The sequence below is a fragment of the Scyliorhinus torazame genome, chromosome 9, assembly GCF_047496885.1.
Source record: "Scyliorhinus torazame isolate Kashiwa2021f chromosome 9, sScyTor2.1, whole genome shotgun sequence".
NCBI classification, from domain to species: Eukaryota; Metazoa; Chordata; class Chondrichthyes; order Carcharhiniformes; family Scyliorhinidae; genus Scyliorhinus; species Scyliorhinus torazame.
Window position 1 is genome coordinate 170,591,467 of NC_092715.1, and position 18,850 is coordinate 170,610,316.

At 46.0% G+C, this 18,850-nt stretch overlaps 1 protein-coding gene across 3 annotated transcripts in view; it reads left to right on the forward strand.

Moving 5' to 3' along the window:
* secisbp2 (SECIS binding protein 2) overlaps positions 1-18,633 on the forward strand; it is a 159,623-nt gene extending 140,990 nt beyond the window's left edge. For all 3 annotated transcript variants that reach the window (XM_072516780.1, XM_072516779.1, XM_072516778.1), the window contains exon 18: positions 10,382-18,633. In XM_072516780.1, the coding sequence (XP_072372881.1) occupies positions 10,382-10,554 (173 nt within the window). In that variant the 3' untranslated portion in view covers positions 10,555-18,633. The remainder of the gene's footprint in view (positions 1-10,381) is intronic.
* The last annotated feature ends 217 nt before the right edge of the window (positions 18,634-18,850 follow it).

Genomic DNA, 18,850 nt, shown 5'->3' on the forward strand with positions numbered 1-18,850 from the left:
GGGCTCCCCCATCCGTTGGTGATTAGTGTTCTACAGGTTTGTGGAGAAGGAGCGGGTGCTGCAGTGGGCAAAGAGCGCTAAGAGCAGCACGTGGAATAACAGTGTCCTTCGCATTTACCAGGCCCTCAGCCAGGAGGTGGCCAGGCGGTAGCAGCCTTTAAACAAGTTAAGGAGGTGTTGTTCAAAAAGCACGTGGAGTTTGGTCTGCTCTTCCCGGCCCGTCTTTGGGTTACGCATCAGGGCCAACACCACTACTTCTCCGAGCCCGAAGAAACGATGGACTTTGTGAGGGATCAGGGGCTGGTCTCGAAAAAAGGACCCACGGACGCAAGCTAGGGTCCGAGAATTACTGGCTGAAGGGACGCCTACTGTGCCTGGACCGCAGGTCAACTGTTTACTGCTTTAAAAGTGCCTTGTGGTGTATTTTTTGTAGGCAGTTTTTGCCTCTGGGGGATGTGGGGGGAGGGTATCCCAGCCCCCGCCCCCCCCCCCCCCTTCCCCCTCTCCTCTCCCCTCTCAAATGGTCTTTTTCCTTTTTTCTGTTGTTTTTTTCTCTCCTTTTTTTTTCTGTTGTGGTGGGTACCTTTTGTTGGGCACTCTGAGTGCACTGGAGCCTGTATTGTAACAAAAGGGCGGCAGGTCAGCAATGGGGATTAAAGATGTTGGTTGGGGGCTTTTGTTTCATGTATGTCTATGGTTTTTATGTTTTTTCGGATGGGGGATGTATGGGTACTGGGTTATAGCGGTGTTATATATATATTTTTTTGGTGCTCAGAAAGGGATGTGGGTTAACACTTTTCTGTGTACACGGCTGGAACTGTATTGTACCTGGAGCAGCCTCACGGTGCTGTTTGATGTTTACATCTTGTTTGATTTTCCCATCTTAGTGAGACTGCTCCAGTGGGTCGGAGTGGGGGATGGTGTGCTGGGGAGTGGGGAATTGAGGTCGGGGAAACAATGGGAGTGAGACAAGGGGGTGCCGGAGCGATGAGTCACAGGGCTAGCAGATTGGCTAGTCAAGGGAGTCAGGTGGGGAGGGAGAATACAGCCAGTGAATGGCAGGGGTGGGGTTATCAGGGGATGTAGCTAGGGGGGGGGGGGGTTATTTTGCTGACGTGGGGGGGGATCTGAAGTAGGTAATGGAAAGGAGGTCGGGGGTTGAGGCAGCCAAGAGGCGAGCCAGGAATGGCACGGCGCATGGGCTGGGGGCGGGCCCAAGAAAGATTATGGCTGACCGGGGGGGGGGGGGGGTTGTGCCCCCCAACCAGGCTGATCACCTGGAAGGGGGGGGGGGGTTGTGCCCCCCAACCAGGCTGATCACCTGGAATGGGCCAGTTAAATGGGTCAGTTAAAAGGGCACGTGTGTTCGCGCATTTGCGGGCTCTAAAGGCGGATGTAATTATGTTGCAGGAGACACATCTGAAAGTGTCTGACCAGACTAGGCTAAGGAAGGGCTGGATCAGCCAGGTCTTCCACTCGGACTTGGATTCTAAGTCCAGGGGGGTAGCAATTATGATCAATAAGCGGGTTCAGTTTGAGGCGGAGGGCGTAGTCGCAGACCGTGGGGGCAGATTACTTATGGTAAGGGGGAGAAGAGTGGTGCTGGTGAACATATATGCGCCGAACTGGGACGACGTTGACTTTATCAAAAGAGTGCTGGGGAAGATCCCAGACCCCTAGACTCACATACGTTGATAATGGGGGGGGGGGGGTGTGGGGGGAGTTTTAATATGGTCCTTGACCCGGGGCTGGACCGGTCATGTCCCAGAATGGGCAGACTCCCAGCATTGGCAAGGGAGCTGAAAGGGTTCATGGAGCAAATGGGGGCTGTGGACCCATGGAGAGCCAGACAGCCGATGGGAAGGGGCTACTCGTTTTATTCGCATGTTCATAAAGTATATTCTAGGATTGATTTTTTTATCGTGAGCAGGGACTGTGTAGGGGAGGTAAAGAATACGGAATACTCGGCAATCACTATCTCGGACCATACCCCGCACTGGGTGGACCTGCAGGTCGGGGGGGGGGGGAATTACCAACGCCCGCAATGGAGGTTAGACGTAGGACTGTTGTCGGAGGAGGTGGTATGTGAGAGATTTTGGAAGTGTATGCAAAATTACTTGCGGGTGAACAATACGGGGGCGGTTTCAGCAGCAAACCTGTGGGAGGCGCTGAAGGCAGTAGTGAGGGGGGAGCTGATCTCAATTCGGGCTCACAGGGTCAGGGCGGACAGAGCAGACATGGACAGATTGGTTAGGGAAATTCACCAGATAGACGAGGAGCATGCGGGGTCCCCAGGAGAGGACCTACTCAAGGAGAGATGGAGATTGCAGGCCGAACTGGGGGTACTATCCACGAGTAGGGCCGTGGAACAACTTAGGAAGGCGAGGGGAGTGGTGTATGAGCATGGGGAGAAGGCCAGTAGATTGCTAGCGCAGCAACTCGGGAAGAGGGAGGCGGCCAGGGAAATAAGTAAAGTGGTTGATGGGGAGGGGAGCAGAGTGGAGGACCCGGCAGGACTGAATAAGGTATTTCGGGACTTCTATAGTAAGCTGTACACTTCAGAACCCCCGGAAGAACCGGAGGAGATGAAAAGGTTCCTGGATGGACTAACCTTCCCAAAAGTAGTCAGGGAACTAGTGGACGGGCTGGGGGCCCCGATTAGAGCGGAGGAGGTATTGGGAGGGCCTAAAGACCATGCAGTCGGGGAAAGCCCCGGGACCAGATGGATACCCAGTAGCGTTTTACAAGAAGTTCTCGGAGATAGTGGGACCAGTCCTGACAAGAGTTTTTAATGAGGCAAGGGACAGAGGGACCCTGCACTGACGATGTGGCAAGCCACCATCTTGCTGATACTGAAGCGGGACAAGGACCCGGAATCCTGCGGGTCATACAGGCCAATCTCACTGATCAAGGTCCTGGCGATTAGAATTGAGGACTGCGTACTGGAGGTGATTGGGGACGATCAGACAGGGTTTGTGAAAGGCAGGCAGCTGACAGCTAACTTGAGAAGATTGCTTAATGTGATCATGATGCCGCGACGGGCAAGGAGGTGGAGGTAGTGGTGGCAATGGACGCTGAGAAGGCCTTCGACCGGGTGGAGTGGGGCTATTTGTGGGAGGTGCTTGGACGGTTTGGGTTTGGGGAGGGACTAGTTAATTGGGTCAGACTATTGTATCAGGCCCCAAAAGCTAGCGTTAGGACGAACAGGATAATGTCAGATTATTTCAGACTACACCGTGGGACCAGACAGGGGTGCCCACTCTCCCCTTTGCTGCTCGCGCTGGCCATAGAGACTTTGGTGATGGCATTGAGAGCTGCGAAGGGGTGGAAGGGAATGACTAGGGGGGGTGGTGGTGGTGGTAGTGGAACATAGGGTCTCTCTCTATACGGACGACCTGCTCCTGTACGTGTCGGACCCACTGGCTGGGATGGAAAATATACTGGAAACATTGAGGAAGTTCGGCCGGTTTTCAGGGTACAAATTAAATATGGCCAAGAGTGAGATGTTTGTGGGGCCAGGAGAATAGACTGAAGGAGCTGCCATTTAGGCTGGTGGAGGAAAGGTTCCGATACTTGGGGATTCAGGTGGCACGAGACTGGGGCAGGTTGCATAAGTTAAATTTGACTAGGGTGGTGGAACAAATGAAGAGGGAGTTTCGGAGATGGGATGCACTCCCGCTGTCACTGGCGGGGAGGGTGCAGACTGTAAAGATGACAATCCTCCCTAGATTTTCAGTGCCTCCCGATCTTTATCCCACGGTCCTTCTTCAAAAGGACTGTCAAAATCATCATGAGCTTTGTCTGGGCGGGAAAATCCCCACGGGTGAAGTAGGCGATGCTTGAAAGGAGCCGCAGCGAGGGGGGACTGGCATTTCTGAGTCTGATCAACTACTACTGGGCGGCTAACATAGCCATGATAAGGAAGTGGATGGTGGGTACGGGGTCTATTTGGGAGCGAGTGGAGGCGGCTTCGTGCAGGGGCACCAGTTTGACAGCCCTGGTCACTGCTCCCCTACCGCTGTCGCCGGCCAGGTACTCCACCAGCCCGGTAGTGGGGGCGGCCCTGCGGATGTGGGGCCAATGGAGGAGGCATGTTGGGAGGGGGGGGTGGGTGGGTGCGTCTGTCTGGGCTCCAATATGTGATAACCATCGATTCGCTCCCGGGAACATGGATGGTTTCGAACATGGCGGGGTTGGGGATGGTGGGCGATATGTTCCTGGAGGGGAGCTTTGCGAGTTTGAGGGGCTTGGAGGAGAAATTTGGGCTGGTAAGGGGAAATGACTTGAGGTACTTACAGATGCGGGACTTTGTACGCAGACAGGTCCCATCCTTCCCACGCCTCCCGCCAATAGGGATCCAGGACAGAATAGTCTCTAGAGGAGAAGGAGTATAGGGTAGAGTCTTGGATATCTACAAGGTGCTCATGAAGGGGGAAGAGTCCCAGACGGAGGAACTGAAACTCAAATGGGAGGAGGAGCTCGGCGGGGAGATGGAGGACGGGCTGTGGGCGGAAGCTCTGAGTAGGGTAAACTCAACCGCAACATGTGCCAGGCTCGGCCTGATTCAATTTAAGGGCCCACATGACGGTAGCTCGGATGAGCAAATTCTTTGGGGTAGAGGACAAGTGCGCTAGATGCGTGGGAGAACCAGCGAACCATGTTCACATGTTTTGGGCATGTCCTAAGCTTAGGGGGTACTGGGAGGGATTTGCAGTGGTCATGTCCCGGGTGCTGAAAACAAGAGTGGTGATGTGTCCAGGGGTGGCAATTTTCGGGGTTTCAGAAGACCCGGGAGTCCAGGGGGAGAAAGAGACAGATGTTCTGGCCTTTGCTTCCCGAATAGCCCGGCAGCGAATACTGCTGGCATGGAGGGACTCAAAACCCCCGAAGACCGAACTATGGCTTTCGGACATGTCAAGTTATCTGGGTATGGAAAAAATTAAGTTTGCCTTGAGGGGATCTGTACTGGGGTTCGCCCGAAGGTGGCAACCTTTCATCGACTTCTTCGCAGGAGAGTGAACGTCAGCAGGGGGGGAGGGGGAGATTAGAGTAGCGTAGGAGGAATAAATAGGCGGGTAGGGTCTAGAGGAGAGAAGCGGGCATGTGCAGTATGGTTTGATTGAAATATTGGTTTTATATTGATGTTTGCACATTTCTGTTATCTGTAACTGTTTACAATGCCAAAAAAACCTCAATAAAATTGTTTGTTTAAAAAAAACATTGCGTTTAGGGAACTGGAGCTGGAGTTGTATGAACTTCGGATCATTCGGGAGGCAGAGGGGGTCACAGATAGCAGATTCAGGGAATTAGTTACAACCAAAGATTGGAGATAGATGGGTAACTATAAGAGGGACTGGGAAGAAGCAGTCAGTGCAGGGATCCCCTGCGGTCGTTCCCCTAAGTAACAAGTATACCGCTTTGGATACTTGTGGGGGGGGACGGGACTTACCAGGGGTAAGCCATGGGGTACGGGCCTCTGGCACGGAGTCTGTCCCTGTGGCTCAGAAGGAAAGGGGGGAGAGGAGCAGAGCATTAGTAATTGGGGACTCGAAAGTCAGGGGCACAGATAGGAGATTTTGTGGGAGCGAGAGAGACTCACGTTTGGTATGTTGCCTCCCAGGTGCAAGGGTACGTGATGTCTCGGATCGTGTTTTCCGGGTCCTTAAGGGGGAGGGGGAGCAGCCCCAAGTCGTGGTCCACATTGGCACTAACGACATAGGTAGGAAAGGGGACAAGGATGTCAGGCAGGCTTTCAGGGAGCTAGCATGGAAGCTCAGAACGAGAACAAACAGAGTTATTATCTCTGGGTTGTTGCCCGTGCCACATGATAATGAGATGAGGAATAGGGAGAGAGAGCAATTAAACACGTGGCTACAGGGATGGTGCAGGAGGGAGGGATTCAGATTTCTGGATAACTGGGGCTCTTTCTGGGGAAGGTGGGACCTCTGCAGACAGGATGGTCTACATCTGAACCTGAGGGGCACAAATATCCTGGGGGGGAGATTTGTTAGTGCTCTTTGGGGGGGTTTAAACTAATGCAGCAGGGGCATGGGAACCTGGATTGTAGTTTTAGGGTACGGGAGAATGAGAGTATAGAGGTCAGGAGCACAGATTTGACTTCGCAGGAGGGGGCCAGTGTTCAGGTAGGTGGTTTGAAGTGTGTCTACTTCAATGCCAGGAGTATACGAAATAAGGTAGGGGAACTGGCAGCATGGGTTGGTACCTGGGACTTCGATGTTGTGGCCATTTCGGAGACATGGATAGAGCAGGGACAGGAATGGATGTTGCCGGTTCCGGGGTTTAGGTGTTTTAGTAAGCTCAGAGAAGGAGGCAAAAGAGGGGGGGGGGTGGCGCTACTAGTCAAGAGCAGTATTACGGTGGCGGAGAGGATGCTAGATGGGGACTCTTCTTCTGAGGTAGTATGGGCTGAGGTTAGAAACAGGAAAGGAGAGGTCACCCTGTTGGGAGTTTTCTATAGGCCTCCAAATAGTTCTAAGGATGTAGAGGAAAGGATGGCGAAGATGATTCTGGATAAGAGCGAAAGTAACAGGGTAGTTATTATGGGAGACTTTAACTTTCCAAATATTGACTGGAAAAGATATAGTTCGAGTACATTCGATGGGTCATTTTTTGTACAATGTGTGCAGGAGGGTTTCCTGACACAATATATTGACAGACCAACAAGAGGCGAGGCCACTTTGGATTTGCTTTTGGGTAATGAACCAGGCCAGGTGTTGGATTTGGAGGTAGGAGAGCACTTTGGGGACAGTGACCACAATTCGGTGACGTTTACGTTAGTGATGGAAAGGGATAAGTATACACCGCAGGGCAAGAGTTATAGATGGGGGAAGGGCAATTATGATGCCATTAGACATGACTTGGGGGGGATAGGTTGGAGAAGTAGGCTGCAAGTGTTTGGCACACTGGATAAGTGGAGCTTGTTCAAGGAACAGCTACTGCGTGTTCTTGATAAGTACGTACCGGTCAGGCAGGGAGGAAGGCGTCGAGTGAGGGAACCGTGGTTTACCAAAGAAGTGGAATCTCTTGTTAAGAGGAAGAAGGAGGCCTATGTGAAGATGAGGTGTGAAGTTTCAGTTGGGGCGATGGATAGTTACAAGGTAGCGAGGAAGGATCTAAAGAGAGAGCTAAGACGAGCAAGGAGGGGACATGAGAAGTATTTGGCAGGTTGGATCAAGGAAAACCCAAAAGCTTTCTATAGGTATGTCAGGAATAAAAGAATGACTAGGGTAAGAATAGGGCCAGTCAAGGACAGGGATGGGAAGTTGTGTGTGGAGTCTGAAGAGATAGGCGAGATACTAAATGAATATTTTTCGTCAGTATTCACTCAGGAAAAAGAGAATGTTGTGGAGGAGAATGCTGAGACCCAGGCTATTAGAATAGATGGCATTGAGGTATGTAGGGAAGAGGTGTTGGCAATTCTGGACAGGCTGAAAATAGATAAGTCCCCGGGGCCTGATGGGATTTATCCTAGGATTCTCTGGGAAGCCAGGGAAGAGATTGTTGGGCCTTTGGCTTTGATTTTTATGTCGTCATTGGCTACAAAGGAATAGTGCCAGAGGACTGGGGGATAGCAAATGTGGTCCCTTTGTTCAAAAAGGGGAGTAGAGACAACCCCGGCAACTATAGACCGGTGAGCCTCACGTCTGTTGTGGGTAAAGTCTTGGAGGGGATTATAAGAGACAAGATTTATATTCATCTAGATAGGAATAATATGATCAGGGATAGTCAGCATGGCTTTGTGAAGGGTAGGTCATGCCTCACAAACCTTATCGAGTTCTTTGAGAAAGTGACTGAACAGGTAGACGAGGGTAGAGCAGTTGATGTGGTGTGTATGGATTTCAGTAAAGCGTTTGATCATGTTCCCCACGGTAGGCTATTGCAGAAAATACGGAGGCTGGGGATTGAGGGTGATTTAGAGATGTGGATCAGAAATTGACTAGCTGAAAGAAGACAGAGGGTGGTGGTTGATGGGAAATGTTCAGAATGGAGTTCAGTTACAAGTGGCGTACCACAAGGATCTGTTCTGGGGCCGTTGCTGTTTGTCATTTTTATCAATGACCTAGAGGAGGGCGCAGAAGGGTGGGTGAGTAAATTTGCAGACGACACTAAAGTCGGTGGTGTTGTCGACAGTGCAGAAGGATGTAGCAGGTTACAGAGGGACATAGATAAGCTGCAGAGCTGGGCTGAGAGGTGGCAAATGGAGTTTAATGTAGAGAAGTGTGAGGTGATTCACTTTGGAAGGAATAACAGGAATGCGGAATATTTGGCTAATGGTAAAGTTCTTGGAAGTGTGGATGAGCAGAGGGATCTAGGTGTCCATGTACATAGATCCCTGAAAGTTGCCACCCAGGTAGATAGGGTTGTGAAGAAGGCCTATGGAGTGTTGGCCTTTATTGGTAGAGGGATTGAGTTCCGGAGTCATGAGGTCATGTTGCAGCTGTACAAAACTCTGGTACGGCCGCATTTGGAGTATTGCGTACAGTTCTGGTCACCGCATTATCGGAAGGACGTGGAAGCTTTGGAGCGGGTGCAGAGGAGATTTACCAGGATGTTGCCTGGTATGGATGGAAAATCTTATGAGGAAAGGCTGATGGACTTGAGGTTGTTTTTGTTAGAGAGAAGAAGGTTAAGAGGAGACTTAATAGAGGCATACAAAACGATCAGGGGGTTAGATAGGGTGGACAGTGAGAGCCTTCTCCCGTGGATGGAAATGGCTAGCACAAGGGGACATAGCTTTAAACTGAGGGGTAATAGATATAGGACAGAGGTAGGTTCTTTACGCAAAGAGTGGTGAGGCCATGGAATGCCCTACCTGCAACAGTAGTGAACTCGCCAACATTGAGGGCATTTAAAAGTTTATTGGATAAGCATATGGATGATAATGGCATAGTGTAGGTTAGCTGGCTTTTGTTTTGGTGCAACATCGTGGGCCGAAGGGCCTGTACTGTGCTGTATCGTTCTATGTTCTATTTGCCTTGAACTGCCAACTGAACCTGCATGTTAACCTTAAGAGAATCCTAAACTAGGACTCCTAAGTCCCTTTGTACTTCAGATTTCCGAAGCCTTTCCCCATTTTGAAAATAGTCTATGCCTCTATTCTTCCTGCTAAAGTGCATAACCTCTCACTTTTCCAAATGGTATTCCATCTGCCACTTCTTTATCCACTCTCCTAGCTTTCTGCAGCCTCTCAGCTTCCTCACGCTACCTGTCCCCTCCACATATCTTTGTATCATCTGCAAACTTCGCAACAATGCTCTCAGTTTCTTCTTCCAGATCGCTGATGTATATCGTGAATGGTTATGGGCCCAACACTGACCCCTGCGGAACACCACTAGTCACCAGCAGCTATCCTGGAAAAGACCCCTTTATCCCCACTCTCTGCCTTCGACCAGTTAGCCAATTCCCAATCCATGCCAGCACTTTGCCCTAACACCATGTGCTCTTATCATATTAAGTGGCCTCCTGTACAGCACCTTGTCAAAGGCCTTCTGGAATTCCAAATAGATGACGTCCACTGGCTGTTCTTTGTCTAACTTCCTTATTACCTCCTCAAAGAATTCTAACAGGATTTATCAGTTATGAGACCCCCCCCCCCCTTGATGAAGCCGTGCTGACTCGGCGCTATTTTACGCTGCACCTCCAAGTACTCCACAATCTCATCCTTAATAATGGCCTCCCTAAAATCTTACCAATAACCAAAGTCAGGCTATCCAGTCTATAATTTCGTATATTTGCCTCCTTTCCTTCTTAAACAGGCCTGTTACATTAGACATTTTCCAGTCTTCCAGGACCGTTCCTGACTCCAGTGATTCCTGAAAGATCACAAGCAATGTCTCCACAATCTCCTCAGCTATCTCCTTCAGAACACTGGTGTGTCCACCCGGGTGATTTATCCACCTTCAGACCTTTCGGTTACCCCAGCACCTTCTCCTTAGAGATGGCCTCTACACGCTGCCCCCTGATTCTTTAATTCTCTGCTGCTTGGGAAAATTATTTAGTATATTATAAATATTTTAAATGTCTGTCCAAAATACTTTATTACCCTTAAGTAAACCAAAAATTGGAAAATATCAACTTTATGAAAATAGTTTTGGATTTGAGGTGCTATTTGCACCTTTGTGAAATGGGACCATAATATTATGCAGTCAAACAGTTCTATTGTTTAAAAAACAAAATGCGTAATATTCTGCATTTGCGTTTAGTTGGAATACTTGATAATTGGTCTATTTTACTTTTTTTTAAACTGCAATTGATTAGGAGAATGGTAACTCCCAATGGATATAGAACAGATTCAAGAGGGAGATTGTAATTTGATTAGTTTAACTCTGCAATGAAATTATATGATCTATCACTTTTACAGTTACTACATGGAAAAACTTGCTCAGGAGGCAGTGTAACCCCGACCACTCAGAGGCTGAAAACACAGAAACGTCAGAGACTCTCCATTGTGACTCCGAAGAAGAATCTGGTGATTCAATACAGAAATTTCCAAAATCTGTTCTTGATTTTGAATGTCAAGCAGCAATAAGATGAAAGAGTGTGGTTTCTCATAGCACTGTACAATGTTACTGCGGCTCTCTATCCACTACTTTGTGCAGGGACTAGTGATTAAAATTTACAACAAATGAAAAGGTCTTTCATAACTGTCACCTTTTTTTAAAAAAATGTAGATTTCTATAATCCCCAAGTGAGATTAAACATAATTTAATTACATCCCACTTTTGCAAAATCTAATTTGCTGAAAAATGTTAATTGTGCAATGTTGAACATCAGGAATCCTTCAGTATCTAAAGAAATTAAGTTAAGAATGATCCAAAGCTGAAAACTAATTCATTGCCCAGGGATAACTCGGAGATTGAAACTTGTGATATTTTGCTCCAGTGCCACTCCAGTCTTAGCGTCCCAGAAATCAGTCTGACAATTCTTGTACACTGCAGTTTTACAACTTTCCTGAAATTCTTAAGGGCACAATTTACCGGCCACGTCCTGCCAGAATCGGGCAGGGCGCAGCCAGTAGATACTGGGAGAGGCCTCCCCACAGTCCCCACGGTCATTACACCTCGCGAGATCTAACAATGGGATCCCCAACCGGGCAACATTTAGTACTGTCCCGCCCAAATGGGGACTGGTGCCACAGCACTTTAGGGATGGGAGGAGACCTCCCACATGATGGGAGGCCTCCAGGTGTTCGGCCTCCGGGCAGGGTGCTGCATCTGGGCACCGCCGGCCTGATACCCAAGCTGGCAGTGCCAAGGAGCCAGGCTGGCATTTTGTCCGTGCTGGGGATCAGGTGAGGGCAGGGGGGGGGGGCACTGCTTGTGTGTGGTAGGATGCAGGGAGGAGAGGGTCCGGGGGTTGAGAGATCGGGGATCCATTTAAAAATGGCATCCTAATCTCTTGCTGCACTCAGGAGCTCGACCCATTGGAGCTCCTCAGTGCAGGAAATGTCGCTGAGTTCAGCCTCTGGGCGGGGCCCCACTGGGGCCCAAAATAGCAACCGAGTGCCGTTGTAGCGCCGGGTACAACCCCGCTAATACAGAACAAATACATCCATTGCAAAACTGTCAGTAATAATCTATCTTTTTGCTAATCCAAATTACTTCACAATATGAAATGAACCAGTGGAGAGGCACTGAGGCAAACAAATGTCACCAAAGCCTTCCCTGGGGCATAATGTTCAAAAGTGGCCTCTCCAATAACGTTATATAAAGTCAGAATAATTTGTCAAATGTCCTATAGTACATTGAGAGGATATTATCTGTGAATGGTGAGAAATTGCCCTCTATCTAAATGGGCTTCTCCCTTATTTGTAAACATTCAAAATTTGGCACTTGTGATATCTATTTACAAACTCATCACTTATCACAGAATATCATATAATTTACAGTGCAGACGAGGCCACTCGGTCCATCGAGTCTGCACCGGCTCATTGAAAGAGCACCCTACTCAAGCCCACACCTCCACCCTATCCCCACACCTCCACCCTATCCCCACAACCCAGTTACCCCACCCAACACTAAGGGCAATTTAGCATGGCCAATCCACCTAACCTGCACATCTTCGGACTGTGGGAGGAAACCGGAGCACCCGGAGGAAACTCACGCACACACGGGGAGAATGTGCAGTCTCCGAACAGACAGTGAACCAAGCCGGGAATCGAACCTGGGACCCTGGAGCTGTGAAGCAATTGTGCTACCGTGCTGCCCACACTTAATTGGTTCATATTTCTTTGAATATGTAGAATATAAAATTTGCTAATGGTATTAAACTGCAAGGCTAGGTAAGTATACAACAAAAATATCCTCTTCACTCATCCCTAAATAGTTTGATCAGCAAAGGAATTAGCACAACCTTTGCAAAAATCCATTCATTGTTCAGTCAATCAAAGTAATTCCATTTATCATCACTTTGAATTCAAAACGTTTTCCGTTTATGTGACTAATTAGTTGATAATACCTGAATCAACTTTATTTAATCATAATCAATTGCAAACAAGCTTATTTAGAAAGGACGTGATTGACCCCTCTGGTTAGGATTTGCTTCAGCTGTGGTTTCTTGCAACCCAAAAGGGAATAAAACATGTTGCACTAATAAAAGCAGAAAGCAGCTTAAACCTTTAACCCAGCAAGTCTTTCTAACCAATAAGTAAAAACTACAAAAGTGTGAATTTGTCATGATATACTGGGTGTTTACAAAATACTTGTGGAACTTTAAACCGGAAGAACTTTGGATGTACACACAATAGAAGAAAATTGTAGTCAGCACTTAGAATATACAGTGCAGAAGGAGGCCATTCGGCCCATCGAGTCTGCACCGGCTCTTGGAAAGAGCATCCTACCCAAGGTCCACACCTCCACCCTATCCCCATAACCCAGTAACGCACCCAACACTAAGGGCAATTTTGGACACTAAGGGCAATTTTATCATGGCCAATCCACCTAACCTGCACATCTTTGGACTGTGGGAGGAAACCGGAGCACCCGGAGGAAACCCACGCAGACACGGGGAAGATGTGCAGACTCCGCACAGACAGTGACCCAAGCCGGAATCGAACCTGGGACCCTGGAGCTGTGAAGCAATTGTGCTATCCACAATGCTACCGTGCTGCCCTAAATGAAAGCATAATTCATGAAGTTTAAACATAGCACAGAAATTTCTGGACTTCAACATAATAGCCATCTTTTATGATGCATTTTTCAATACAATTTTCTAAGTTTGTCTTTTCATTCCATTTCAACATATGTGTTCATATGCCACTTAGTTTGCTTTCATGTTATTAAAGTTGCACCAGAATTTTATAAACCCCCTATATTGCTAAACAGCTTTACTTCAGTTAGCTTTGCAGAAACACAAAAAAAATTAGCTCCAAAAGGTCCTAGTTTACTTGCACATTACCGCAAGATTAACTTTAAAAGCTGATGTATCAAAAATTGATTGGCAACTTGCACACACATTTTTTTTAATTGGCTGTAACATGGTCAGATCAAAGGTGTTTAAATATCTGTACATTGGCAAGATGCTGTCTGAATGAATTCATAAGTACCTGTTGGCTGCAATTTGGAACTGGAAAAGAGTAGTGACATTTTTTTCTAAAAAAGAGTGGGAAATAGAACCACAGAATCCCTACAGTGCAGAAGGAGGCCATTAGGCCCATCGAGTCTGCATCAACCCTTAGAAAGAGCACAAGAGGCCCACACCCCCTGCCCTATCCCCGTAACCCCATCTAACCTGCAGATCTTTGGCACTGAGGGGCAATTATTAGCATAACCCTAACCCTTGGGACTGTGCCTTTAACTTCATTTTATTGTGCAGTATACTGTTGCTATATCTGGGAACTATCCAAATTCCAACTTGTAGCAAAGTATAAACATGAGTTCCATGGTAATAAAATTGTATACTGTATAACTGCTGCAAAGAATGCAGTTGATAGATTATCAGTGAGATGTTATGACAAATTTATAATACTTTAAGCTTGTTCCTCTGCCAGAGCAAACTATTCCAGTCAAACATCTTGGGATATGGCATGAGCCGTATGCTGTCAGAGATACCTCCACAAGAAAGAGTGGTCAAGTGACTCGCATGCGACGGGTGCTACAAGTTATAACCTGGCTGACCACACATTACATTTATAACCCTGATTCATTACTTAAGAGTTGAATGAGACATCAAATCTAAGTCTTTAAATTTGATTTACTTTATACGGGAGCTAGAATATTAAACTGGATTCAATGTACATTGAAACATGAACTCGTTTTATAGTCATCAGTTACATACAAGATATGTCCAACAGTCAGGATTTATTACTTCATATGTAACAACCTTATTGGTTATGCATGTACAGATGTTCATTTTATTCCAGCACTGATCCAGTGGGGTTAGGTGAGTTGTAAAAATACATGCTATATGGAATTAATTGGAGATGAGGAATGTGAACTTTATTCGTAATCTCTTGCACAGACATAATTCTGTCATTCCTACAATCTTTACTTATTCACCTTATTTAAAATAGTAACTTCAGCATGCGTTTTAAAACTAAGTCCTGGGATGTGGGCATTACTGCCAAGGGCAGCATTTATTGCCCATCCCCAATTATCCCTGGACTGATGGGCAAATGAGAGTTGTGGATCTGGAGTCACATGTAGGCCAGACCAGGTAAGGGTGGCAAGATTTTTCCCCTAAATTACATCAGTGAACCAGATGGATTTTTACAAAAATTGATACTGATTTCATGATCGTCATTAGACTTTTAAATCCAGATTTTCATTGAATTCACATTGCAGCATCTGCCACTTGAACCCCGGTCCTCAGAATATTATGCTGTGCCTCTGGATCACTAATCTAGTGACAATGGGCAGGACTGTACGCAAATCCCACTATGTGTTTCGCGGCAGCGAGGGTGACCTGCCATTGGTTGGCGGAGGGATCCTCTGGTCCTACCGTTGTCAACGGAATTTCCTGTTGAATGCATCCCCCACAGTGAGGAAACCCGTGGTGGGGGTGCATCATTGGCAGGACTGTAAAATGCCACTTGTTAAGGGCAGCACTGTGGCGCAGTGGATAGCACTGCTGCCTCAGCGCTGAGGCCCCAGGTTTGATCCCAGCTCTGGGTCGCAGTCCGTGTGGAGTTTGTCATTCTCCCCGTGTTTGCGTGGGTTTCGCCCCAGAACCCAAAGATGTGCAGTGTAGGTGGATTGGCTATGCTAAATTGCCCCACAATTGGAAAAATTGAATTGGGTATCTAAATTTTTTTTTTTTAATGCCACCTGTGTGAACGACAACCTCTATGCCACCATCTTCCCCACCATTGAATCCAAGAACACTTCTCATTTATTGTTAAAGTTTTATATTATAAATCTATTCAATTTTCAGGCCAGTGTGATCAGTACATTGGTATGTTGTTAAACACTATTTGTATGGAGACTGATGATGGTCCTGTTTGTCGCAGTAAGACTCCATCTCATTTCTTTAGCTTATCAGCTAATTAATTTTATACTGTAGACTTTTTGCCTTTATATTGAGCCGTCCTCAAGTTGTAGCAGATTATCCAAGGACAATTAGCTGAGATGTATCAAAGAATAATATTTTTTTTTCAAGTTCACAATGCTGCCTCAATCACTTTGAAGTATCAGCCTCAACAATCCAAGGGCTCTGCTGGTATAATCACCAAGCAGATGATTCTACTCTTAAACTGGCTGATTTTTCCAGGTTTGGGGAATGTGCCCTAATTTTGATACTGCAGGTGCCTGTCTGCATAATTATAGACCTACCTTGATCACCTACAAGAAAGGGCAGCAAAAAATGTGGCCATTCAAAAATTTTTATGTTTTCATCAGCACTACAGCAATTTTTAGAAGTGCCTCATCAGCCCCTTTCATAAGAGGGATGATAAGACCAAATTAGCATTGTTGTTAGAGATCCAGGCTTGAATCTCGTGGATCATACCAAGACTGGGGTGAAGTTCGATATACCTGGTTGAATCAGCATCTCAACATAACCCAGTCCAGAGATGAGGGAATTGCTAAACCTGACCACTTTAATATTGGATGGACCGTTCCACCCTAAACAGGTCCCCATGAAAACTTGGAACAAAACCTGACCAGACTTATGTACTTTCTCTGTGTAAACCCTGGAGACAAACAATAGGAGTGCATCAGAAGGATGACATTTTTGGACCCAGTATTTTTGTCTCTGAACAGTAACAATCCGGAATGCCTCCAGTTCAGCTTTAACCTGTGCTGAGTTAGCTGGTATAGCAGCAAAGGTGTTACAATTGGTTTTAACACCCATTGGTTAGGGAAGGGAAAATCTATTCATGGTTCCTACTGCTGATTGCTATTCGGTAACCCCAACTGGATATGCAAGCCCCACTGGACATGGGGCAGCACAGTGGTTAGCACTATTGCTTCACAGCACCAGGGTCCCAGGTTCAATTCCTGCTTGCAGAGATGCACGTTCTCCCAGTGTCTGCGTAGGTTTCCTCCGGGTGCTCTGGTTTATACCCACAGTCCCGAAAGACGTGCTTGTTAGGTGAATTGGACATTCTGAATTCTCCCTCAGTGTACCGAGTGTGGCGACTTGGGGATTTTCACAGTAACATCATTGCAGTGTTAATGTAAGCCTACTTGTGACAATAATAAAGATTATTTTAAAAGTGTGTGGACAGTAGATAAAACAGAATTAGACATGGCTTAATTCACTCCACCATTATATAGTCTGTTCAATGTCTAAAATCATGGGAATAATTGCCGATCAGTGAGATACTGGAGGTCAACCCACCTATATAGTGAAGGAGTCAAATCCTTCAGGAGGAATGAGGAAGAGGTGAAAAAAGTGGTTAAAAAACAAAATGCAGGGTAACTATATAAATCCTTGATTGCCTCAATTTCAGCAAGGAATACATTTCACAAATCTATTTCCGTTTTTTACCTAACATGGTCTGATAAGCATACTTTAGCTTGAGGGTTCTTTTTTTTTTCTAAATATTTTTATTTTTCACATTTTCACCCAAATTTACACCCACCACCAATAAACAATAAGCAGTAACGAATACAATGCCAATCTCAACAACAACAATCCCATCCTCCCACCAAACAGCAACCCGCATGCTAACATAAACAAATAACAAAAAGGAATCAGGAATCACCCATAATCACCACGAACACATACAGTCCCCCTTCCCCCACACTTATGTTCGATGTAATCCAATTCTTGAATGTGCATAATGAATAACACCCATAGGGCAGCACGGTGGCGCAGTGGCAGCATTGCAGTCTCACGGCGCCAAGATCCCAGGTTCGATCCCGGCTCTGGGTCACTGTCTGTGTGGAGTTTGCACATTCTCCCCGTGTTTACGTGGGTTTCGCCCCCACAACCCAAAAATGTGCAAGGTAGGTGGATTGAACACGCGAAATTGCCCCTTAATTGGAAAAATGAATTGGGTACTCTAAATTTTTTTTTTTTAAATGAATAACGCCCATGCGTTGTATAACCCCTCTATCCTTCCCCGCTTGAGGGTTCTTTTACGCAAAATTAAAATAAACTAAAATGCCACTTTCATGCTTGAGCTCCTGTTATTTTTGTGTTTTTCCAAAAATTATGATGGACTTAGTCTATCCTTGTTTTAAAACACTTATTTATCCTCAACTCAATGACTTTACGTCTATTGTTTAATAATTCTTTGTTTTTAATGGTTAGATTGACAAATCCAAAATATGTACATCCCGGATTATAAAGAAATTATGCTGAGGATGGTTTCATAAAATGGCAAATATACAAAAAATGCCTGCACTGCCTTGAACATACAGGCAGCTCATTCTGCTTTGTGGATTTATTAAAGCACCATACAAAACAAGTGTGCTTTCATTTTGTTTTTATTCATCACTGTTCCTTCTATTCTTTACCTGGAATCTGCAATAAAATGTGAAGATAAAACAACTGCACAGCGGTTGAGCTAGTTATGGAATAGCAAGAACAGTCCAAGAGAGTTGTTGTTCTGCATGCCACTTGCGTCTAAACATTCTTTAATTGGTTCAGGTCCAAGACCTTGGGTTGTGATGGAGATTTGAACCAGTTCCAAGATCGCTAAATGGACATCCATTTCCAAAAGCGTTCTTTTTTGCAAACAATATTAAATGTGAGTGCACCAGCTGGAAATGTTGTTAAGTTTTGCTGCTCTAAAAAGAAATAAAGGAGTCCCCTAAAAGGTCAACTTTTTTGAACTATGTGACAGAAGGCACCTTTATTCTTGCTTTTAAAAAAAGCTGCAATTCAACATGAGGTGATTGGTGATAATGGAAGCTGCCTGCTGATCTCTAGCTCCATATACTTGATTTGTGAAGGCAATAAATACTGTTTTATTATTGTAAAACTGTGACTTTTATTTTAAGGATAGGTTTTGTGGGAATTAATTAAATGAATTTAAAGCTGTGGAATGTATATTGAATTGCCTTTTTTCAGAAAGACAAGCATGTAGTTGCTGTAATCTTTTATAAAGGCTAGTTCAGTACAAATGAATGTTACATTTGTAATCTGTACATTTATACTAGGTGCATATGATTCAAATTTTGCTGCTTTTGAGTATTTTTGAAAAATAAAACACTTTGACTAAAAAAACATACTGCAGTTTCCTTTAAAGAGAATTCAACTTTGGCTGCTGAAACTCACCTTGCTGATGTCTGTCTAAAAATGTAGAGAAACTTGATGCACATTGTAAGAGTGGGGTAATATAGAACAGAACTTACGTCCTCAATCTTCTCTGCTGTATAGAACCTTAGTTAGGCCACACTTGGAGTATAGTGTTCAATTCTGGTCGCCACACTACCAGAAGGAT